This window comes from Triticum urartu, chromosome 6, assembly GCF_003073215.2.
Source record: "Triticum urartu cultivar G1812 chromosome 6, Tu2.1, whole genome shotgun sequence".
NCBI classification, from domain to species: Eukaryota; Viridiplantae; Streptophyta; class Magnoliopsida; order Poales; family Poaceae; genus Triticum; species Triticum urartu.
The window spans coordinates 439,193,082-439,218,608 of record NC_053027.1 but is presented as its reverse complement, the minus strand read 5'-3'; the positions used below and the strand labels follow the sequence as shown (position 1 = coordinate 439,218,608).

General features: G+C 47.6%; 1 protein-coding gene across 1 annotated transcript; it reads left to right on the top strand.

The window, feature by feature from the left end:
* The first annotated feature begins 1,210 nt into the window (after positions 1 to 1,210).
* Positions 1,211 to 4,856, top strand: LOC125514055 (GDSL esterase/lipase At5g55050-like). Its single transcript, XM_048679306.1, has 5 exons — positions 1,211 to 1,713; positions 3,414 to 3,544; positions 3,685 to 3,921; positions 4,005 to 4,254; positions 4,336 to 4,856. The coding sequence occupies exons 1-5, from the start codon at positions 1,455 to 1,457 to the stop codon at positions 4,560 to 4,562; spliced, it is 1,104 nt and encodes a 367-aa protein (XP_048535263.1). The 5' UTR covers positions 1,211 to 1,454; the 3' UTR covers positions 4,563 to 4,856.
* Positions 4,857 to 25,527: the final 20,671 nt, after the last annotated feature.

The following is a 25,527-nucleotide window of genomic DNA, read 5'->3' as shown; positions in this document are numbered from 1 at the left end:
GATACAAATCATACGATCATGTGTCTTTGGGGAGTGGAGAAAAAAGTTGAGTATAAACTACACTCTGCAAGAAAAAAAGCGGGACCTCGCTAAGTTCTCCTGACACTAGTGGCGCCAACTAGATTCAGGAATAAACAACCCAGCACATACTCGATGAGACGATGACTCGATCACTCGAGTTTTTATTAGTATATCGTTTTACTGCATGCTTGTCAAACGGCCGCGGCGTCGAGAAGGCCCAGGTAACACTGTCAAAAAAATGATACACGGTGTATAAAACGGTGGGGTAAAAAGTGCTGGTGCAGATATCACCGCATCTGAAAGCCGAAGCAGAGATTACCTCAATCTCGAAAGGAAAAGGTTGCTCTGTCCACCGCTGTCGTTTTATTTTTGTTGCTTTCAAAAAGGAAACAAAGTGACGCAAAGTATATGTGCACAGGATCTTCTTTTCCCTGCCCGCTGCATCTGATCTGCCACCCCTAGCTTCAGTTGTAAGTAATGGTAAGAACAATATGAAAACAGCCAGGCGTAAAGAGGGAATTATTAGATGCTTTAAACGTAGAAGAATGAGCTACCGGGTGTCCAGACTTCATGCTCCAGCTTGCTTCAATAATTCAGATGCTGCACTTGCACACCTCGAAATTAATTAACCGCTGTAGCATTAGATTCCGGATGTTTTTCCGACCCTTGAAGGCTTGTAAACGTGTAGCTAGCTGCCCCTGTACGTACAGACGAGCCGATGGGGTCGAATCTGCCTAAGAATGTTAGGTGCTAGCAGAATATGTTCTTAATGACAAGTGTACTGGTAGAAGCAATATGTTCTAGTTAAGCCAAGTTACCGGCATGGGTCCGGCCGTCGGGGGATCTTCTCTCACAAGTAGCCTCACTATGTCTATCTTGTTAAGACAGTATGAAGACGTAAAACCACAACGATTGACAGGGAATAAAAACGCATCATGAAGTTGGCTGGAGAAGTATGTCGAGAGATGTTCCTTTCGACGTAGTACAAGATCGCCATCCCATCCCTGCTTTTGTTCTTTCCCATTTCAGTTCCTCCGCGGCAACAGAAAACAAGATCCATGAGTAGTACATGCACTGTAGAATATACACTTGAGCGAGCCCTCCGTCGACGATGACTGCGTTGTCAAGTCGAGGGGCCATGGCGGTGGCGTCTTTCTTTACCAAAGCCAACTTTGTACTGCTCCTACTACCAGCGCTAGTGCCGTGCCACGCCTTATCGGTACCCTACCGATCTTAAACGGTTCCACTATAGCCTGCCACTGCCATCTCCGCCCTTTAAAGTGCGCAGCCTGCCAGACTCGGCGGCCCTCTCCCAAAGCTAAAGAAACAAGGTAGTGTAGCCAGCCATCAAGTACACCGCAGTGCTGCACCGAGCGGCTCTAGGCTAGCGGAGTTGAGTGTCGTCAGACAGCCACCACCTTCCAGTTCCAGCCATGGCCACGGCGTCGGCGGCGCGGATAGTGCCGGTGCTGCTGGCCCTCGCGGCCCTCATCTGCGCGGCGGCGGAGGCGTCGCCAGCGAAGGTGCCGGCGATGTACGTGTTCGGGGACTCCACGGCCGACGTCGGCAGCAACAACTACCTGCCTGGCAGCGCGGTGCCGCGGGCCAACTTCCCGCACAACGGCGTCGACTTCCCCACCTCGCGCCCCACCGGCCGCTTCAGCAATGGCTTCAACGGCATCGACTTCTTAGGTACGTGTGTGTGCGCGCGCCCTGAAAAAATGTCCTCCGCCCTTCTCTGCATGTCTCTCTCGCAAGTCTGCATAGAACACTGTGGAGTAGCTTAGCTGCCGCTTACACCGGCTTGGAGTAGCTTACGGTGTCGGCTCCATGTCTGCATAGCTGCCCAACTGGTGAGCCAGGCGTTCGAGCTTCCCTTTCTGCGTCTCACGATATACATGGCCTCTGAAATTGGTGTGCGCTATCTGGCGGACAAGAGCTTGGATCGGCCGTTTCAGTTCATTGTGGACGACGAATCAAACGCGAAGCTGACGGGAAACAGAGGACTGAGAGGGTGCCAGCCGGAACTGAATCTGGTGCCTCCGTCCGTTCCTAGCATGTGTGATCGTGAGCAAGTTCATTATATGTGGGTTTTTTTTTGTCTAATTTGATCCGGTGGGGTGCTAACTCATTTTAACATGCAAGTAGAAAAAGGTTTCTTCCCGCTCAAAAAAGAAAGTAGAAAAAAGTTGAAGAACAAATGCTAGAGAGAAGTGGCCTGCACGTAATCATTGTGGCCGCGTCTCGCTTCCCGACGCGATGAAGAGAGCGTGGCAGCGTTCCGCAGTGCAGTGAAGGGACCGGTCTTTCTTTTCGAGAGTACTATCGTTTGGCGCGTACCACTGACGAGTTTGCACAGGGCGCATAAATGAGACAGTCTGAGTACACTGTATCGTTTTTTTTCTGCGGGTGGAGCATCTTTCGGTGTAGAGCGTGCACAAATTGCAGACATGCGTTTGTTTCAGTATTTGGCCTGTTTGGTTCAAGGATTCCCCCCCTTTTAAAGTCTATTTGAGCTTTACAAAATGGGTGGCTAGATATGATACTTAACCAAGTCTTAGAAGAAAAAAGAAAAAGTTAAAAGAAAATTTTTACACGGATCTCCACCTAAACTCATGAATATAACATCGACTGAGACTTCGTTATATCTCAGTCGATTGAGGTTTAGCAATCCCGTTCCAAAATAACACTAAAATTTTTATGGATTGCTTTGCTGCACTGCAATTTCATTGGATTTTCATAGCAAGAGGTATGACCTTCGAAACAAAAATTCTCAGGTTTTGCTATTTTTTAGGTACCTGAATTTTTTGTTGCGTCAGTCACTTTTTTCTTCTTCCTTCATTTTTCCTGAGCGCACGCGTTGGGGAAGCTAGACCTTGCCAGAGTAGAATCAACCCCACTATCTATTTTAGGGGAAGCAACATCCCCATTATCTATCTAAGGGGTGGGGAGGGGGGTGCAGGGGATCACCAGAGTTGTTCACCGGTGCCGCGGGGCTTAGAGGGATGGCTGGGGCAACGACCAGCACGACGGTGGGGAGAGTTCGAGGGAAGGACAAGGTGGCGACAGCCACTGGCCACGTGAGGCGGTGGCAAGCGGTTAGGTCTGGATCGAAGGGGGGCTGCACGAAGGAAGAACATGAACATGAACGGTTGGAGGAGGAATAAGGAGATCTGGCCGTTCATCCCTGATCCGACGGCCGGTAGTAAAAGTGATTGATGCAAATTTATTATCTGATGGATAGACGATCCCAATTATTTTCGAGTCAACAACTATGACAACCACTCAATCTCCATGAAAACTCTGATGTTCTGATCGATGGGGTACAATTTCTAAAGTAGCATGTGTTTGGTATACAACTGGTGACCAAAATTCTCTGTCGACCTTGGCAGCTCTGAACATGGGCTTCAAGCGCAGCCCCCCGCCGTTCCTCTCGGTGGCCAACAGAACCAACAGGCAGATCGCGCGAGGGCTGCTGGGAGCAAACTTCGCCTCCGCAGGATCAGGCGTTCTTGACACGACGGTAAGACGGTACCTAAAGTTCATTGTTTTCGAGGTAGCTCACCATTCGGCATGAATGGTAGACGCTACCCAAAGTTAGTGAACTTGCTGCGCTGTTAATTTACGCCTGCCCAGTAACGTTAGAGCCACGATTTCGTGCAGGGTGACTCCATCGTCTCGATGAGCAAGCAGGTCGAGCAGTTCGCCATTCTGCGATGCAACATCTCTGCGCGCATCGGCAAAGAGGCGGCCGACACCGTGCTGTCGAGGTCCCTGTTTGTCATCAGCACCGGCGGCAACGACATCTTCGCCTTCTTCTCGGCGAACAGCACGCCGACGGCCGCGCAGATGCAGCTGTTCACCGCCAACCTGGTTTCGCAGTACAAAAATCATGTGAAGGTATATATTTGTTTACCATACAATAATCATGTGAAGTTATTGCGATAAGATGTAAGATCTCACCGGAATGTACTGTATGGCAGGCTCTGTTCGGCCTCGGGGCGAGGAAGTTGGCCGTGATCGACGTCCCGCCGATCGGGTGCTGCCCCTACCCGAGAAGCCTGCACCCTCTCGGTGCCTGTATCGACGTCCTCAACGAGCTGACCCGTGGGCTCAACAAGGGCGTCAAGGACGCCATGCATGGCCTCAGCGTCAGCTTGGGTGGCCTCAAGTACTCCATCGGGAGCTCCCACGCCGTCGTGCAAAGCATCATGAAGCACCCCCAAAGACTAGGTACATTAACTTATAACAAATGTCTTTGTCAGGCCAAAAGTTCAGACTTCAATTCAGAATGGCGAGTTTGGTTTTTTGCAGGGTTCAAGGAGGTGACCATGGCGTGCTGCGGCTCCGGCAAGTTCAACGGCAAGTCGGGCTGCACGCCCAACGCCACGCTGTGCGACAACCGGCACGAGTACCTCTTCTGGGACCTGCTGCACCCGACGCACGCCACGTCCAAGCTCGCCGCCGCGGCCATCTACAACGGCTCGCTGCACTTCGCAGCGCCCATAAACTTCAGGCAGCTAGCGGAGGACCAGTGCTAGATAGACTGATAGAGCACGCACGGCCGCGTGCGCGGTCGTGTCTGCTGCGTTATTAGGTTTGCTTCACGTGTCTGTGATGGTGATGTTTGTGTGTAGGATATGTATGCACAGTGGTGTTCGTCTGTGGTTTCATTTGTGTATTGTTAGGTGGGTGCCTGGCGTAGTGTGGAACCTAAAGATCAAAATGGTACCATCTCTGTAATGCAGGTTAATTACTTCTCGAGGTTCGTATGTAGTACTGTATATCCGAATGAACTAAAATTTAATTAAATCTATTCTAGTATTTTTACGTCATTTGTTTTTCATCATTTTAAATCACTTTTGAGTTAGTATCGCCTCTATAAGGAAATTGATGTGCCTCCCACCAAAAATGCTACACTTATGTTTAAAACAAAACGGTACACTTACGTAAATTTTTATGGTATGTAAGCTTACGAGACCTCTTCTTCACCTAATCAACCCAGATCCGGCTTGCCTGCTCCCTCCTCATGCTCTCATCCGTGCTCCCACTTCATCCTACGACTGTCTTTTTTCCTTTTTCCTTTCTAATCTAATCATCCCCCCCCCCTGATTTTAAGGGGGTGGGGCCGGGCATTATTTTGCTCCAATCAAATTAAGCCACGTACGCGGGAGTACGGATGGGCACACGCGCGGGGAGCAGGCAAGTCTCGTCCAATCAACCCCCCCTCCCCTCCCCCCCACACACATTTAAGGGCGGGCCCTGCGCCAGAACTAATGCCCAATTAAGCATTGCCAAATCAGCACGTAACTTTCCTCACCACTTCACCTCAGGTAAGTGTAGCAAAACTCGCCTCCCACGGAGAAAAAAGAGAAATTGACGTGTAATCGAGAAACTCGTATCTTCAAGGATACGTCAAAGCTGGGCACATCAGTAACATAAAGGAAAGGAAAAGGTAAGCTGGCCAAGACAAAACAATCTAAACCGTAACAACACCCTCACAAGCTGGGACAACTGAAAAATGGAAAACGGACTACTCGCTACATCTTCACCCATGTACAAGATTCCCTAATCTAATCAACCTCGCCACTCTCTCGTCATCGCCCTAGGGGTAGCACCACCGAAAACATCAAAAGTGTCCTCATATTTCTGGTCCGGATGCTCCACAAGACAAGCATCACAAGTGTCCTCATATCTCTGGTCAGCAACCCCTGGTCCTCCTTGCTGCTCCACCAGCTCACCACATGATCATCCATTGTTGGCATCCATCCTGGTTTGCCCCAGTGCGTGAGGATTACGGTCTAGACCTCACGAGCAAGCACATACTAGAGCAGGATGTGTTGAATACTTTCCTGCTCCTGGTCATAGAATGGGCATGCCGAGGGATGTGGCAAACCCTGATGAATTCACGTGTCCGCGGTCCAACATCATTTGCATCCAACCAACCAGCCAAAGACCTTACTGTTGGGGAACGCAGTAATTTCCAAAAAAAATTCTACGCACACGCAAGATCCATCTAAGTGATGCATAGCAACGAGAGGGAAGAGAGTTGTCCACGTACCCTCGTAGACCGTAAGCGGAAGCGTTATGACAACGCAGTTGATGTAGTCGTACGTCTTCACGATCCGACCGATCCTAGCACCGAAGGTACGGCACCTCCGCGATCTGCACCCGTTCAGCTCGGTGACGTCCCACGAACTCTAGATCCAGCTGAGGTCGAGGGAGAGTTTCTGTCGGATTTCGGGTTCCGGCAGACCCTTAAGGTTCGAACTCTGGGGTGCACACGGAGATCTTTCCACTACCGACTCGCGCTTCTATGGCTCGCAAGAAATCTAGGCTGGAAAGAAGAACACACAGAGGACACGAGGTTTATACTGGTTCGGGCCACCGATGTGGTGTAATACCCTACTCCAGTGTGTGGTGTGGTGGATTGCCTCGGGGGCTGGTGATGAACAATACAGGGGGAAGAACGGCCTCACGAGAGGTGTTCTTGAGCTGGTGTGGTATGTTCTACTTGGTCCGGGTCCCCTTCCCTCTATGGTGGCTAGTCCTACTTATAGAGGCCCTGGTCCTCTTCCCAAAATGTGAGCGGGAAGGGTGCCAACAATTGGCCATTTTGAAGGGGAACATCTAGTACAAGTTATCCTGACCAAAGGTGGTCTTCGGCTGCCAAAAGCACTGGTGATGACGCCGTCTTGGGCTCCACGATGACCTCCGTCCTGCCGCTTTGCTGGTCTTGGTCTCGTTTGCACCGGAATGGTAACCTTTGCCCGATGCCTTGGATTGTGCTTGTTCCCTTTGCACCGAAGGGGAAACAAGGACACTGCACAGGCCGGTGCCCGCCTGGCGCCCGCCTGATCTCGATCGTCATGGCTTGCATCACGGGCTCCTCGCGAGGTGCCCCTGCCTTGATCTCTCCGCCTCCTCGCGAGCCTGCCTGATGAGGCTGCTCCTGAGGAAGCTTCCTGCCGTCTGCCCCGCAGGGCTTGGCCCCTCGCGAGGGTCTTGAGTTTGAGCTGATGAAGCTGGGCCGCACTGGGCCCCCACTCGAGCCACGCCGCAGGCGGCAGGCAGGCAAGTCTGGGGACCCCCGTTCCCAGAACGCCGACAGTTTGGTTAGCACGACAGCGTGATGACGGTGATGATGAAGTTACCGACGCAGGGCTTCGCCTAAGCTCTACAATGATATGACCGAGGTTGAAATCCATGGAGGGGGGCACCGCACATGGCTAAACAATCAGTTTGTGTGTCTATGGGGTGCCCCCTCCCCTGTATATAAAGGGGGAGGAGGAGAGGGCCGGCCTAGGAGGAGGCGCACCCAAGGGGGGGGGCAATCCTACTCCAAGTAGGTTTGCCCCCTTCCTATTACTACTAGGAGAAGGAGGTAGGAGGAGGAGAGGAGAAGGAAAGGAGGGGCCGGCCCCCCAAACCCTAAACCAATTCGGTTTGGGCGTAGGGGGGCGCGCCCCACCACTTGCCTGCTGCCCTCTTTCTCCACTAAGGCCCATTAAGGCTCATTGACTCCCCGGTGAATTCCCGTAACTCTCCGGTACTCCGAAAAATACCTGAATCACTCGGAACCTTTCCGATGTCCGAATATAGCCTTCCAATATATCGATCTTTACGTCTCGACCATTTCGAGACTCCTCGTCATGTCCGTGATCTCATCCGGGACTCCGAACAACCTTCGGTACATCAAATCACATAACTCATAATACAAATCATCATCGAACATTAAGCGTGCTGACCCTACGGGTTCGAGAACTATGTAGACATGACTGAGACTCATCTCCGGTCAATAACCAATAGCGGAACCTGGATGCTCATATTGGTTCCTACATATTCTACGAAAATATTTATCATTCAAACCGCATAACAACATACATTGTTCCCTTTGTCATCGGCATGTTACTTGCCCGAGATTCGATCGTTGGTATCATCATACCTAGTTCAATCTCGTCACCGGCAAGTCTCTTTACTCGTTCTGTAATGCATCATCCCGTAACTAACTCATTAGTCACATTGCTTGCAAGGCTCATAGTGATGTGCATTACCGAGAGGGCCCAGAGATACCTCTCCAACAATCAAAGTGATAAATCCTAATCTCGATCTATGCCAACTCAACAAACACCATTGGAGACACCTATAGAGCATCTTTATAATCACCCAGTTACGTTGTGACGTTTGATAGCACACTAAGTGTTCCTCCGATATTCGGGAGTTGCATAATCTCATAGTCATAGAAACATGTATAAGTCATGAAGAAAGCAATAGCAATAAACTGAACGATCATAGTGCTAAGCTAACAGATGGGTCTAGTCCATCACATCATTCTCAAATGATGTGATCCCGTTCATCAAATGAAAACACATGTCTATGGCTAGGAAACTTAACCATCTTTGATTAACGAGCTAGTCTAGTAGAGGCATACTAGGGACACTCTGTTTGTCTATGTATTCACACATGTACTAAGTTTCTGGTTAATACAATTCTAGCATGAATAATAAACATTTATCATGATATAAGGAAATATAAATAACAACTTTATTATTGCCTCTAGGTCATATTTCCTTCACTTACAAGTCATCGGCGCGCGAGACCGCCAGATCTTCCGCGCTCTAGGGCATTGCATGCACCCACCAAAAAATGTCTAGTGTGCCGAGAAGCACTCGTCCTTCTCCCATGCTCAGATGCAACTACCCTTGGTGTAGGGATCAATTGTACACCCTCCAACACATGTCCTTTAAGAGGAAGGAACTCATGAAGGTCCACCGCCTATATGTTTCGGTTCATGTCCTCCCACCCGTTTCAAATATGTCCTAGAGGCAATAATAAACATTAGTATTATTTATTTCAACGTTTGTAATTAATTATTTTCTCTGCTATAATTGCGACTGGTTCTTGAGTCTTCTTATTAATGAGATTCAGGGAAACACCCATTTGCATGTTGGAATAATAAACACCAAATAGGTTTTAGTCTGGCTGTCGGTGTCAAAACCGGCAGATCTCGGGTAGGGGGTCTCAAGCTGTGTGTCATGGATCGATGGGTAACAGGAGACAAGGGACACGATGTTTACCCAGGTCCGGGTCCTCTTAATGGAGGTAATACCCTACTTCCTGCTTGATGATCTTGATGAATATAGAGATTACAAGAGTTGATCTACCTCAAGATCATATGTTGTGGTCTAAAACCTAAGGGTATGATGAGTAATATCATAATGATCTCGCCTCCCCCTATCGAATAGCCCGACATCGGCTTATATAATGTACTAGAGGCCTAGGATAACAAGAGTCCTAGTCGAATACGTCGGTAGAGAGGAGTCCTTGTCTTGATCACCAAGTCTTGTGGAATCTTCCTCGCGCATACATCGGCTGTCCGAACTGGCCCATGAATAAACGGCCATGGGGGTCCTCGTCCCAATCCAACTGATCAGGAGACGACGTGGTGAGTACCCCCTAGTCCAAGACACCGTAAGTACCCCCTTAAACCGGTCTTCAAGTTGGGGACGCTCCTCGATTCTTCCGAACTGTTCTTCATCTTCGGTCATCGGCCTTGAAAACTGGTTCAACAAATCTTTCTCATCTTCGATCTTGAGGATCGCCGAAGTGAATCCAAAGAGTTTACACGTCGGGTATCCGAGGAGCCCCTTTAAGTTCTCGGCCTTTATCAATGCCTTGTTATTTTTTACACCACACCTCTAGTTTGAAGTTGTTCCCGTGCGGCGCTGTCCTCTTGCATCCGAGCCCCAACGTCGGACTGCATTCAAGGTATCCTTTGTAGCCGAGCACCAACGCCGGACTGTATCCGAGCTCCAACGCCGAACTGTATCCGAGCTCCAATGCCAGACTATATCCGAGGTGTCATAGATCACATTGGCTTGAAGAAGTTTGAAGGAGGTTAGCCGAGCTTAATGCCGGAAATGCCCTCTATAGAGCCATCCACTTGCATCCGAGCTTTATGCCGCACTGCTTCCGAGGTGATGCACCACCTCGAGCTTGGGCTGATTGTTTGCGGATTTTATTTCCGATTGATGCAATTTCTTTACTGACAAGATATATAGCCAATAGCCCTCAAGGTGTGTGTCGGCCAAAAATCCGAGATGCACCTAAAGGAAAACATAAAACCGCTGATCCCAGTAGCCCCTGAGACTCAAGTCGATTCAAAAAATCGGCCTGAGGATCAACTCCTAGCTCTGGAGCATACTTAGGAATAGAAACATGGTGCAATATATTAGAGGAAATAGTGATTAGCAGACGGGCCCTTGAGAGAGGGTCTTGAGAAGTCGCTGTAATATACTAGCTTGATGCCGGATAGGTTCCAGATGGTGCCTATTGTTGTCCAAAGACGCGTTTGCCCATAACTCGGTCAAGCCGAACACTTGAGCACTTCAAATTTTCTGCATTGAATAGGCAATGCAGTAGCCCATGCTACCTCTTGAGCACTGCGTTGGTTTTCCCCTAAGAGGAAGGGATGATGTAGTAAAGTAGCGTAAGTATTTCCCTCAGTTTTTGAGAACCAATGTATCAATACAGTAGGAGGCTACGCGCAAGTCCCTCGTACCTGCACAAAACAAATAAATCCTCACAACCAACACAAATAGGGGTTGTCAATCCCTATGAGGCCACTTACGAGAGTGAGATCTGATAAATATGATAAAGATAATATATTTGGTATTTTTATGATAAAGATGCAAAGTAAAATAAAGGCAAAGTAAATAGCAAAGTAGTAGGATAACAATATGATGAAGATAGACCCGGGGGCCATAGGTTTCACTAGTGGCTTCTCTCGAGAGCATAAGTATTCTACGGTGGGTGAACAAATTACTGTTGAGCAATTGACAGAATTGAGCATAATTATGAGAATATCTAGGCATGATCATGTATATAGGCATCACGTCCGAGACAAGTAGACCGACTCCTGCCTGCATCTACTACTATTACTCCACTCATCGACCGCTATCCAGCATGCATCTAGAGTATTAAGTTAAAAACAGAGTAACGCCTTAAGCAAGATGACATGATGTAGAGGGATAAACTCATGCAATATGAAGAAAACCCCATCTTGTTATCCTCGATGGCAACAATACAATACGTGCCTTGCTGCCCTTACTGTCACCGGGAAAGGACATCGCAAGATTGAACCCAAAGCTAAGCACTTCTCCCATTGCAAGAAAGATCAATCTAGTAGGCCAAACCAAACTGATAATTCGGAGAGACTTGCAAAGATAACCAATCATACATAAAAGAATTTAGAGAAGATTCAAATATTATTCATAGATATACTTGATCATAAACCCACAATTCATCGGTCTCAACAAACACACCGCAAAAAGAAGATTACATCGAATAGATCTCCACAAGAGAGGGGGAGAACATTGTATTGAGATCCAAAAAGAGAGAAGAAGCCATCTACCTACTAACTATGGACCCGTAGGTCTAAGATAAACTACTCACACTTCATCGGAGAGGCTATGGTGTTGATGTAGAAGCCCTCCGTGATCGATGCCCCCTCCGGCGGAGCTCCGGAACAGGCCCCAAGATGCGATCTCGTGGATACAGAAAGTTACGAGGTGGAATTAGGGTTTTGGCTCCTATTTTGATCGTTTGGGGGTACATGGATATATATAGGAGGAAGAAGTACGTCGGTGGAGCAACAGGGGGCCCACGAGGGTGGGGGCGCACCTGGTAGGGTAGGGCGCGCCCCCCTACCTCGTGGCCTCCTGTTACGTGTCTTGGCGTAGGGTCCAAGTCTCCTGAGTTGTATTCGATGAGAAAATCACGTTCCCGAAGGTTTCATTCCGTTTGGACTCCGTTTGATATTCCTTTTCTTCGAAACCCTAAAACAGGCAAAAAAGCAATTCTGGGCTGGGCCTCCGGTTAATAGGTTAGTCCCAAAAATAATATAAAAGTGGATAATAAAGCCCAATAATGTTTAAAGCAGTAGATAATATAGCATGGAGCAATAAAAAATTATAGATACGTTGGAGACGTATCAAGCATCCCCAAGCTTAATTCCTGCTCGTCCTAGAGTAGGTAAATGATAAAAACAGAATTTTTGATGCGGAGTGCTACTTGGCATAATTTTAATCTAATTCTTCTTAATCGTGGTATGAATATTCAGATCCGAAAGATTCAAGAAAAAGTTCATATTGACATAAAAATAATAATACTTCAAGCATACTAACTAAGCAATTATGTCTTCTCAAAATAACATGGCCAAAGAAAGTTATCCCTACAAAATCATATAGTCCGGCTATGCTCCATCTTCACCACACAAAATATTTAAATCATGCACAACCCCGATGACAAGCCAAGCAATTGTTTCATACTTTTGACATTCTCAAAACTTTTTGAATTTTCACGCAATACATGAGCGTGAGCCATGGACATAGCACTATAGGTGGAATAGAGTGGTGGTTGTGGAGAAGACAAAAAAGGGAGAAGATAGTCTCACATCAACTAGGAGTATCAACGGGCTATGGAGATGCCCATCAATAGATATCAATGTGAGTGAGTAGGGATTGCCATGCAACGGATGCACTAGAGCTATAAGTATATGAAAGCTCAAAAAGAAACTAAGTGGGTGTGCATCCAACTTGCTTTCTCATGAAGACCTAGGGCATTTTGAGGAAGCCCATCATTGGAATATACAAGCCAAGTTCTATAATGAAAAATTCCCACTAGTATATGAAAGTGGTAACATGAGAGACTCTCTACTATGAAGATCATGGTGCTACTTTGAAGCACAAGTGTGGTAAAAGGATAGTAGCATTGCCCCTTCTCTCCTTTTCTCTCATTTTTTTATTTGGGCCTTTTCTCTTTTTTTGGCCTCTTTCCTTTTTTTCGTCCGGAGTCTCATCCCGACTTGTGGGGGAATCATAGTCTCCATCATCCTTTCCTCACTGGGACAATTCTCTAATAATGAGATCATCACACTTTTATTTTTCTTACAACTCAACAATTACAACTCGATACTTAGAACAAAATATGACTCTATATGAATGCTTCCGGCGGTGTGCCGGGATATGCAATGATGCATGAGTGACATGTATTAAAGAATTATGAACATTGGCTTTGCCACAAATACAATGTTAACTACATGATCATGCTAAGCACTATGACAATGATGGAGTGTGTCATAATAAACAGAACGGGGGAAAGTTGCATGGCAATATATCTCGGAATAGGTAGGTATGGTGGCTGTTTTGAGGAAGGTATATGGTGGGTGTATGATACCGGCGAAAGGTGCGCGGTATTAGAGCAAAGGTGGAAGGGTGAGAGAAGTGCGTATAATCCATGGACTCAACATTAGTCATAAAGAACTCACATACTTATTGCAAAAATCTAAGTTATCAAAGCAAAGTATTACACACATGCTCCTAGGGGGATAGATTGGTAGGAAAAGACCATCGCTCGTCCCCGACCGCCACTCATAAGGAAGACAATCAAAAAATAAATCATGCTCCGACTTCATCACATAACGGTTCACCATACGTGCATGCTACGGGAATCACAAACCTCAACACAAGTATTTCTCAAATTCACAACTACTCAACTAGCACAACTTTAATATCACCTTCTTCCTATCTCAAAACAATTATCAAGTATCAAACTTATCATAGTATTCAACACACTCATAAGAAAGTTTTATTATTAATCTTGTATACCAAGCATATTAGGATTTTAAGCAAATTACCATGCTATTAAGACTCTCAAAATAATCTACGTGAAGCATGAGAGATCAATAGTTTCTATAAAACAAATCCACCACCATGCACTAAAAGATATAAGTGAAGTACTAGAGCACAATTATATAACTCAAAAGATATAAGCGAAGCGCATAGAGTAATCTAACAAATTCCAAATTATGTATGGCTCTCTCAAAAGGTGTGTACAGAAAGTATGATTGTGGTAAACTAACAAATAAAGAATCAAATAATACAAGATGCACCAAGCAAAACACATATCATGTGTCGAATAAAAATATAGCTCCAAGTAAAGTTACCGATAGAAGTAGACGAAAGAGGGGATGCCTTCCGGGGCATCCCCAAGCTTTGGCTTTTAGGTGTCCTTATATTATATTGGGGTGCCATGGGCATCCCCAAGCTTAGGCTCTTGCCACTCCTTGTTCCATAATCCATCAAATCTTTACCCAAAACTTGAAAACTTCACAACACAAAACTTAAAGTAGAAAATCTCGTGAGCTCCGTTAGCGAAAGAAAACAAAAGACCACTTCAAGGTACTGTAATGAACTCATTCTTTATTTATAGTGGTGTTATACCTACTGTATTCCAACTTCTCTATGGTTTATAAACTATTTTACTAGCCATAGATTCATCAAAATAAGCAAACAACACACGAAAAACAGAATCTGTCAAAAACAGAACAGTCTGTAGTAATCTGTAGCTAGCGCAAGATATGGAACACCAAAAATTCTAAAATAAATTGCTGGACGTGAGGAATTTATCTATTAATCATATTAAAAAAGAATTAACTAAATATCACTCTCTAAATAAAAATGGCAGCAGTACTCATGAGCGCTAAAGTTTCTGTTTTTTACAGCAAGTTCAACAAGACTTTCCCCAAGTCTTCCCAACGGTTCTACTTGGCACAAACACTAATTAAACACAAAAAACACAACCAAAACAGAAGCTAGATAATTTATTTATTACTAAACAGGAGCAAAAGGCAAGGAATAAAAATAAAATTGGGTTGCCTCCCAACAAGCGCTATCGTTTAACGCCCCTAGCTAGGCATAACAAGCAAGAATAGATCTAGGTATTGCCATCTTTGGTTGGCAATTCTTCAATGATGCATCTACCATCTTTAGGGATTTCTTTCTTTTTATTGATTATAAAACTTTTAGGCACAAGATCGGAAAATTCATTTGTAGCAAATGGTTCCTTAATGATAGCAAAAAGATTGGGATGAACACTTATAGATTTGAGATCTGCATTTTCCTTACTAGAAGATTCACCCTTATTTTTAGGAACGTTCATAAGCTTGGTAACTTTAGTGGAAGGACTTGGAGTATTATTTATGGAAGAAAAAGCGGTTCCCATGTTGGTAATAATATTCTCAAGTTTATCGATCCTAACGGAATCGTGATTTATTTTCTTATTAACTATGGGTTCCTTTTCTTCAATATCTTTCAAAGTAACTCCTACTTTAGATCCATATTGAGAGATTCGACTGTGGATCTTTGTCGGTGTCAAAACTGGCGGATCTCGGGTAGGGGATCCCGAACTGTGCGTCTAGGCGGATGGTAACAGGAGGCAGGGGACACAATTTTTTACCCAGGTTCGGGCCCTCTTGATGGAGGTAAAACCCTACGTCCTGCTTGATTAATATTGATGATATGGGTAGTACACGAGTAGATCTACCACGAGATCAGAGAGGCTAAACCCTAGAATCTAGCCTATGGTATGATTGTTGTTCGTCCTACGGACTAAAACCCTCCGGTTTATATAGACACCGGAGAGGGCTAGGGTTACACAGAGTCGGTTACAATGGTAGGAGATCTACATATCCGTATCGCCAAGCTTGCCTTCCACGCCAAGGAAAGTCCCTTCCGGACACGGGACGAAGTCTTCAATCTTGTATCTTCATAGTCCAGGAGTCCGGCCGAAGGTATAGTCCGGCTATCCGGACACCCCCTAATCCAGGACTCCCTCAATCTTTTTATCCAAATTTTCAATTAACTCTACGGTAGCAACTTTATTCAATAATCTCAAGCCTTTGGATTACATGCTCCAAAGTTAATATAGTTCCATTAACCAAGAGAGGGGGTGAGCCAAATAAATCTAACATAGCACTATAAGAATCAAAAGTATGGCTACCCAAAAAGTTCCCTCCGGTAATAGTATCAAGAACATAACGGTGCCAAGGAGTAATTCCTACATAAAAATTGCGAAGGAGAATGGTAGTAGATTGCTTCCTAGTAGATCTATTTTGAGCATTGCAAATTCTATACCAAGCATCTTTTAGATTTTCACCCTCCCTTTGCTTAAAATTTAGAATTTCATTCTCGGGAGACAACAGAGAAGATAAGGGACTAGCCATAACGACAAGCAAACAAACTAACACACAAGCAAACAAAAAGCAAGCGGGCAAAAAGAGGCAAATAGAGAAAGAGAGGGAGGATAGAGAGAGAGGGCGAATAAAACGGCAAGGGTGAAGTGGGGGAGAGGAAAACGAGAGGCAAATGGCAAATAATGTAATGCGGGAGATAAGGGTATGTGATGGGTACTTGGTATGTTGACTTTTGCGAAGACCTCCCCGGCAATGGCGCCACAAATCCTTCTTGCTACCTCTTGAGCACTGCGTTGGTTTTCCCCGAGTTCGCCCTTCGCCTCGAGTCCAACACCCAGGGCTCCAGATTTCAGGCGCTTCAGACCTTCGGCAATGTTCGGTTCCGACCTTCGAGGCCGATGGATTCCCTCCTCTGTCACGGAGGAGGACATGCTGAAGTTGAGAGAGGCCAGGTTCTTGACCGGCGAAATCTCGCACAGGCTGCCTGCTCAAGGGCAGGTCATTCCCACTCCCAAGCCTGGTGAGAGTGTGGTGTTCATGTCTCACTTCCTTCGGGGGCTAGGCTTCCCGACGGATCCCTTCGTGAGGGGGCTCATGTTTTATTATGGGCTGGAATTTAATGACTTAGCTCCGGAGTCCATCCTCCATATTTCCTCATTCATCGTCGTGTGTGAAGCCTTCCTCCGTATTACTCCTCACTTCGTACTATGGCTCAAGACCTTCAAAGTAGAGCCGAAGATGATCGAGGGACGGCACGCGGAGTGCGGAGGTGCTTTTATAAGCAAGAATGCTGGTGCTCCATGGCCCGAAGGATCTTTTCAAGGGGAGTCCAGCTTATGGCAACGAGAGTGGTTTTATATCACAGCTCCCAGGAGCACCAAGTGGGTGGCGCTGCCTGCTTTCCGCTCGGGTCCCCCGCCACGACTGGCGTCATGGGTCAATAAGGGGCTGGACTGGGGGTCGGCAAAGGACGTGCCCCTGTTGTAGGGCCGCATCCAAGATCTCCTAGAAAGAGACATCAGTCTAGTCGTGGTGACGCGGGTTATGTTAATTCGCCGAGTTCTGCCCTGCAAACGTCGCCCCCTCCGCCTGTGGGAGTTCAACCCGGAGGGACCACGAGTTCTCCAACATTTTCTTGGCATGACGCCCGTGGAGATGTACAAATTATTCTTCGGACCACAAGTAGTGTGTCCGGATTCTACGGAGGACGCAGGTCTGAGCTGCAATCATCCGGATACTCAAGTAAGTAGCCTTGTGCTCGGACTCGCTATCCTTATATTTATCATAAAATTGCCCCTAAAAGAGCTGTCCTTTAAACAGGAGTGGATAGCGAAAGCAAAGCTAATCAGGTGTCCGGCCCCCCTCCCCGAGACCACGCCGGGTCCCGTGCTAGTCAGGATGTTGGAGGTTGTGCCTTCAAAGGAAAGCGAGGGAGGGGACAAGGAAGCTACAGCCTCCTTGAAGGAGGTTGTCCGGAAGGGAGGAATCAAAAATTCCTCTCCTCAGGGGAAGAAGAGGACCGCCTCTGAAGACCCAGAGACCATGGCCTCAAAGCGGGGGAAGAAATCTTCGCCAGAGGGTCCTGTGCTGGGGGATACTTCGACCGAATTATGCCCTCAAGGGGCTCAGCCCTCCACCGAGCCATAAGTAGAGAGGAGTTTTCTTTTTAAGAAACGATAGAAATCCTTGCTTTATATCTGAGAAAAGTAATCGAAAATTTACCTTGTAGCTCGGACCTTAGCCCTTCTCAGCAGAGCTCGTCTTCGGGGGATCTTCTTCCGGAGATGATGGAGAGCGGAACGCCTCCCCCTGCCGTACCGCCTTGCGAGGCGGGCGACCCTGAGGTATCGTCGTGGAGGGTTTCTCCGAATCCGGTAGGGCTGGAAGGTAGTCATATGGCCCCCCAAAGCCCTCCGCGCCCGGCCTTCGAAAGGGGCCATCGGACGAGTCCGGCGCCGTCTGGTGCGCGGTCGGAGGAGCTGAAGGATCTGCTATGGCGAGCATCTATCTCAGAGGAGCATCATGCATTGATGGGTGCGGTGATTGAGAGGATTTCATCTGCGGAGAGCGGATTGCACGAGGCCGTCAGGAGTTTGCTAACATGTGTTGAGGTACGCGAAATAATGTACCCTTTTTGGACAGTTGTGCATAAATAAGATGCACCCTGTGTAGATAGTAGCCCCTGAGACTTTGTGTGTTGTCAAAAGTGATGGCGCGCAGAGGATCATAATCCCAGGTCTAATATGCCGCCTTCATAAGTAGGTGGCGAAGTGTCCGGTGGCAAGCCGGACTGACGAATTTGCTGAGCTAAAGCGGCAACTTGACGTGGCAGATGCCGACATCGCGCTTGTCAACAAGCGGCTTGACGAGGCACATGGTATGTAATTCCTCCGACGGCACCTGGTAAGAGGAGCTTTATGCCAGTATCTTACAATGTGTGCGCTTGATGCAGATGGTGCTGCTGGCATGGAGAATCTTCGGCGGAACTTGCCCGAGCCAAGGAGCAAGCCAAGAAAAGTGATGCGGCTGCCGGAAAGGCAATTGAAGAGCTGAAAGCCGAACAGGCTGCTCACTGCTGAAGCAAGAAGGAAATGGCCGTGAAGCTGAAGAACGCTGCTGACCGTTGCAAGCTTCTTGAAAAAGAAGATCGGGCGGAACAGAAGGACCTGGAGAAGGCCATTTCCGATGCCAAGGATGCTCGCTCTGCAATGAGAGCTATGAAGGAGGAGCTGCGTCAGGCCGGAGAGATCGCGGCTGGAGAGCCCTTTATGCTGTGGAGGAAGTTCTGTGATCCTAAACATGCTCTGTTTGACCGGATGTGGAGTATAGCGGACACCTATCTGGATTTGGCAGCGAGTGCCGCAGATGCGGCCGAACACTTCCGAGATCAAGAAGATCGCGAAGTGGAAAAGCTCTTTTGGTCGCAGTTCCACAATCCGGAGCGTCCACTGTCATTAGTCGATCGTTTGGCCGAATGGGCCGAGCTAAATAGGTTGTCCGGACTCGCCATGAAGTATGTCATGAGTCATCTGTGGCCAGAGAGGCCAGAGCCGAAAAGTTATTTCAACTTAGTGCAGTAGTTCCTTGGTGCGGCGCCGCATATCAATGCGATGAAGAGGTCAGCGTGCATAGAGGGTGCGTGGATGGCTCTTGCCCGTGTGAAGACATACTGGGCGGAAATGGAGGCCACCGCTATTGCATCCCCAGACTCGGATGGAAGCCGAGTACCTGCCGAGCACTATTTTCAGGAAGTTCTGCAAGGCGCTCGTTTAATAGAGACGCAGTGCTCGAAGGATACTATATTCGAATAGCATATATTATTGTAAAACAATATTTTGATAAATTATAGAAGCTTTTTATACTTGTGCCTGCAAGTATTATAATACCTCCTGTGCAGCCGTTTAACATATATGTATATATAATCTGAAAGATGGCAGTCGTCGGCTTCAGCCCCCACGCACATAATGCGGGGGTGTTCGCAGAAGGCGCATTTTCACACTTGATCCAATGTCTTGGTCCTACAAAGGAGGTGATAGCACAGCGAACTAGGCAATCGGACTATGATGCTTTATCACTTTCACTTAGCCATAGGAGTTTGATAGTGAGGCTACTTATATAGCCCCTGGTGGCGCCTGCGCTTGCCCGAACTCGGGGCGCGTATGTGCCTGGCCGGGAAGCGGCCCTTCGTTAATGCGGAGGAATCCTAAAGATTCCGGTAAGTCATCGAGTGGTTGACCAGTCTCACGCTATATCATGATAGTTAGTTTTCGGCTTTCTCTACTAAGGTGCTCGCCTGGCCGAACCGGGGCACAATCGCAGTAGTTCTCCTGGTGCCGCCTTAGCCGATAGAGCGGAACGTAAGGTAGCAAAACACAGGAGCCAGGCAAACCCAACATTTGACCAAAGACATGATTCGGAGCTGATGCATATAAGTCCAAACTCGCGACGCCGAACACTCCCTAAGGTATTCGGTCTTTATGAGGGCGGGCGGGATAACGCCCTTAGTAATAAGCCCCTAGTGTCCAGGTACGCGCAAAACTCTGACGTGGCCACATGCCAAAACGCCAGCCTCCTCCTTGGTTATACCAAGAAACCAGGGGATGTGTATCAACAAGAGACAGTAAAAAAGGTTTACGCGGGGTCTTAATCTAAAAAGAATCCTTGGAACGGGTCCCTGCTGCACGTCTGCGCCTGTGTCTCCGTTGTGCCGTATCCTGGACGGGCGTAGCACGGTGTTCATCTGTAAAAGAGAGGAACTTAGTTTAGGAAAGATCGTGCCGAACATGAGTTATACTAAATAAACGAAGTATAAATCGAAATGGGTAAAATTGAGCTTTATTGTCTCTTGTTTTATATGCGCGGAGCCCCTAGTATAGGGGTATACGGCTATTAAGCCTTTATCAATTGTATGTTTATGCCGGATTCGTCTAGTCGTGTCCGTGGTCTTGACGACCTGTTTAGGTGCTTTGGCTGGTGAAGCCACTTTATTGTGGGGCTGTCAAGGCAGCCACACTGTCTTCTGCGCGCGGGGGGGGGGGACACTCAATGTTTTCCCTTTAATGAGATGATACCTCGTGGACCGGGTATCTTAAGCGTGAGAGATGCATAATGTGGTATTGCGTTAAAGCGGGCGAAAGCTTTGCATCCCAGCAGTGCTTGATAGCTACTTGAGAATGGGGCGATGTGGAAAGTTAGCTGTTCGCGACGGAAGTCATCGGGGGAGCCGAACATAACTTCTAGCCGGAGAGAACCCATGCAACGGGCATCCGGGCCTGGCGTTACCCCTTGAAAGGAGGTTTTGCTATGGCGAATTTTTGTTGGGTCTATCCCCATGTTGCGGATTGTGTCCTGGTATAACAGGTTTAGACCACTGCCGCCGTCCATCAGGACATTTGTAAAGTGGAGTCCGCCAATTATTGGATCTAATACCAAGGCAGTCCAGCCTGCGTTCCGGATACTTCTAGAGTAATCATGATGGTCGAAGGTGATCGGTTTTAACAACCATTGGCGAGACTCCTTTGGGATAGGCCGTATGGCGCGTATCTCTGTTGGCGCCATTCTGTTCGTCACATGAAGTAAGTTTACTGTTTTGACTTCTTGTGGGAAATCCTTTTGTTTCCTGGTGCTCTGCTTGTGGGGTTTGTCGTCGTCCTCACTTGGTGTGTCGAGCCCCTTGTGTTCGGCGTTGAGTTTGCCGGATTGCTTAAAAACCCAACAATCTCTGTGGGTATGCTTCGCAGGCTTCCCGGGAGTACTGTGTATTTGACATATCTTGTCCAAGATTTTGTTTTAAGTTGGATAGCTCATCCCTATTATCCTTGAGGGGCGGCTTTCTCTGATTCTGCCGTGAGCTTTTGAATCCGGCGTTGACCGCCGTGCTCTTTGCGCTGTTTCTCTTATTCCAGTGCTGGTCCTTGTTGCGTCGGGGTTTTCCGTTTCCATCCCTAACTTCGGATGTACTTGGGTCGTTGGTGCTTCATCTTGCCAACCAGCTGTCCTTTCCTGCGCAAAAGTGGGTCATGAGGCTTGTTAATGCGGCCATTGTTCTTGGCTTTTCTTGGCTGAGGTGTCTGGCGAGCCATTCGTCTCGAACGTTATGCTTAAAAGCTGCTAGGGCTTCAGCGTCCGGACAGTCGACTATCTGATTCTTTTTAGTAAGAAATCTGTTCCAGAATTTCTGGGCTGACTCTCCGGGCTGTTGAGTTATGTGACTGAGATCGTCTGCATCCGGAGGGCGGACATTGGTCCCTTGAAAATTTGCCTGGAAAGCATCCTCAAGCTCTTCCCAACTTCCAATGGTGTTTTCGGGAAGGCTTTTGAGCCAATGCCGGGCTGGCCCTTTAAGCTTGAGGGGTAAGTATTTTATGGCATGGAGGTCATCTCCTCTGGCCATGTGTATGTGGAGGATATAATCCTCGATCCATACCCCAGGGTCTGTTGTTCTGTCGTACGCCTCTATGTTTACGGGCTTGAATCCCACTGGAAATTCATGGTCCAGCACCTCATCGGTGAAACATAGGGGGTGTGCGGCACCCCTGTATTTGAGTGTGCCGTGATGTTCGGATATTTGTTGTGTTGCATTGCTTACTAGAGCTTGCTTTATTGGCCCGTAGATAGATCTGGCTGGGCCATCTTTTTGATGCGGATCCTTTGGTGGATCGCGTGCCGGCTTGTGTGTGTCGCCGCTTGCCGCTCCATGCTGGCCATGCGGTCGTCTATCCGACCGGGTGGCTTTCCTATTTTTTGACTGCGAGGGCTCTAAGGCCTCCTCGTCAAATTCAGGCAGTAGCTTTCGCTTTGGATAGCTTTTGGTGCGGTGACTGCCGCCATATTTGTCCGCGGTGTTGCTTACTTTGCTCCATCTGATTCTGAGTGCATCTTCCGCAGTTTTGAGCTTCCGCTTCTGCTTTTTCAGGCTACGCGCAGTGGCGATGAGCCCTTCGTGGAGGTTCTTATACTCCATGAGCCTATCCGGTGTAAGGTCGTCCGGACTGTTGTTTTCGTCGGGGAAGGGGTGTTCGGTTTGTTTATCCAAGTTGCCCTGTTCGGACGGTTGCTCGAAGGCATGTTCGTCGTCCGCCGGCTTGTCCTGCTCTATGGCTGGGTCTGTATGGCTGATGTCTCTGTCGAGGCGGGGCTTGGAGCGGCGCTTACGTCACTGCTTTGATTGCTTTTCGAGTGAACGATCCCTCGTTGCATCCGTGTGTTCCTCGTCGTCACTTCCTTTGGGTGTGTCCACCATGTATACATCATAAGATGAGGTGGCTGTCCAGTGCCTTATAGGCGTTGGTTCATGTTCATCTCCTACATCGTCGTCCATACCGTCGATGTCTTCGGAGTCGAAGTCGAGCATGTCGTTTAAATTATCGACAGTGGCTACGAAGTGGGTGGTGGGTGGGCTTTGAATTTATTCATCATCAGCATCCCAACCTTGTTGACCATAGTCCGGCCAGGGCTCTCCTGATAAAGAGAGAGACTTTAGTGAATTCCGAATATCGCCGAAGGGCGAGTGCTGAAAGATGTCCGCGGCGGTGAACTCCATGATCGGCGCCCAATCGGGTTCGATCGGTAGGGGCGCGGAGGGCTCAGAGTCTGGAGAGGAGTCCGGCTCCTTGGAGTCACGGGCTTCGCAGAGAATAGGGCTGGTGTTCGGCTCGGTTGCCGTAGAGATTGCAGTCCCCGAGGCGGTGTCCAACCACCCATCCTCAATTGGCGCAGTTGGCTCCGAATTAAGGGTCGGAGCTGATGCGGGTGCGGCCTCCAGGGCACTGTTCGGCGGCAGAGTTAGATCATGCCCATCGTGACAGTGTGGCGCGCTCGGCTGCGGCTCGAATCCGTCGAAGATCAAGTCTCCACGGAGGTCCGCTGTGTAGTTTAAACTTCCAAATCTGACCTGACGGCCAGGGGCGTAGCTTTCGATCTGCTCCAGATGGCCAAGCGAATTGGCCCACAGTGCAAAGCCGCCAAATACGAAGATCTGTCCAGGGAGAAAAGTCTCACCCTGGATCGCATCGTCATTGATGATCGGAGGAGCCATCGGGCCTAAAAGTGACGACACAGAGGAACTCTCAATGAAAGCACCAATGTCGGTATCAAAACCGGCGGATCTCGGGTAGGGGGTCCCGAACTGTGCGTCTAGACGGATGGTAACAGGAGGCAGGGGACACAATGTTTTACCTAGGTTCAGGCCCTACCCTACGTCCTGCTTGATTAATATTGATGATATGGGTAGTACAAGAGTAGATCTACCACGAGATCAGAGAGGCTAAACCCTAGAATCTAGTCTATGGTATGATTGTTGTTCGTCCTACGGACTAAAACCCTCCGGTTTATATAGACACCGGAGAGGGCTAGGGTTACACAGAGTCGGTTACAATGGTAGGAGATCTACATATCCGTACCGCCAAGCTTGCCTTCCACACCAAGGAAAGTCCCTTCCGGACAGAGGACGAAGTCTTCAATCTCGTATCTTCATAGTCTAGGAGTCCGGCCTAAGGTATAGTCCGGCTATCCGGACACCCCCTAATCCAGGACTCCCTCAATCTTTCTATCCAAATTTCCAATTAACTCTATGGTAGCAACTTTATTTCAATAATCTCAAGCCTTTGCATTACATGCTCCAAAGTTAATATAGTTCCATTAACCAAGAGAGGGGGTGAGCCAAATAAATCTAACATAGCATTATAAGAATCAAAAGTATGGCTACCCAAAAAGTTCCCTCCGGTAATAGTATCAAGAACATAACGGTGCCAAGGAGTAATTCCTACATAAAAATTGCGAAGGAGAATGGTAGTAGATTGCTTCCTAGTAGATCTATTTTGAGAATTGCAAATTCTATACCAAGCATCTTTTAGATTTTCACCCTCCCTTTGCTTAAAATTTAGAATTTCATTCTCGGGAGACAACAGAGAAGATAAGGGACTAGCTATAACGACAAGCAAACAAACTAACACACAAGCAAACAAAAAGCAAGCGGGCAAAAAGAGGCGAATAGAGAAAGAGAGGGAGGATAGAGAGAGAGAGGGCGAATAAAACGGCAAGGGTGAAGTGGGGGAGAGAAAAACGAGAGGCAAATGGCAAATAATGTAATGCGGGAGATAAGGGTATGTGATGGGTACTTGGTATGTTGACTTTTGCGAAGACCTCCCCAGCAATGGCGCCACAAATCCTTCTTGCTACCTCTTGAGCACTGCGTTGGTTTTCCCCGAAGAGGAACGGATGATGCAGTAAAGTAGCGTAAGTATTTCCCTCAGTTTTTGAGAACCAAGGTATCAATCCAGTAGGAGGCTACGCGCAAGTCCCTCGTACGTGCACAAAACAAATAAATCCTCGCAACCAACGCAAATAGGGGTTGTCAATCCCTATGAGGCTACTTACGAGAGTGAGATTTGATAGATATGATAAAGATAATATTTTTGGTATTTTTATGATAAAGATGCAAAGTAAAATAAAGGAAAAGTAAATAGCAGAGTAGTAGGAGAACAATATGATGAAGATAGACCCGGGGGCCATAGGTTTCACTAGTGGCTTCTCTCGAGAGCATAAGTATTCTACGGTGGGTGAACAAACTATTGTTGAGCAATTGACAGAATTGAGCATAATTATGAGAATATCTAGGCATGATCATGTATATAGGCATCACGTCCGAGACAAGTAGACCGACTCCTACCTGCATCTACTACTATTACTCCACTCATCGACCGCTATCCAGCATGCATCTAGAGTCTTAAGTTAAAAACAGAGTAACGCCTTAAGCAAGATGACATGATGTAGAGGGATAAACTCATGCAATATGAAGAAAACCCCATCTTGTGATCCTTGATGGCAACAATACAATACGTGCCTTGCTGCCCTTACTGTCACCGGGAAAGGACACCGCAAGATTGAACCCAAAGCTAAGCACTTCTCCCATTGCAAGAAAGATCAATCTAGTAGGCCAAACCAAACTGATAATTCGAGGAGACTTGCAAAGA

What these genes read in the sequence shown, in the direction of transcription:
- LOC125514055 (XM_048679306.1), top strand. Translation starts at nt 1,455, where the DNA reads ATGGCCACGGCGTCGGCGGCGCGGATAGTGCCGGTGCTGCTGGCCCTC. An exon ending in CAACGGCATCGACTTCTTAG is followed by an intron (nt 1,714 to 3,413) that starts GTACGTGTGTGT and finishes CGACCTTGGCAG; the next exon opens with CTCTGAACATGGGCTTCAAG. An exon ending in CAGGCGTTCTTGACACGACG is followed by an intron (nt 3,545 to 3,684) that starts GTAAGACGGTAC and finishes GATTTCGTGCAG; the next exon opens with GGTGACTCCATCGTCTCGAT.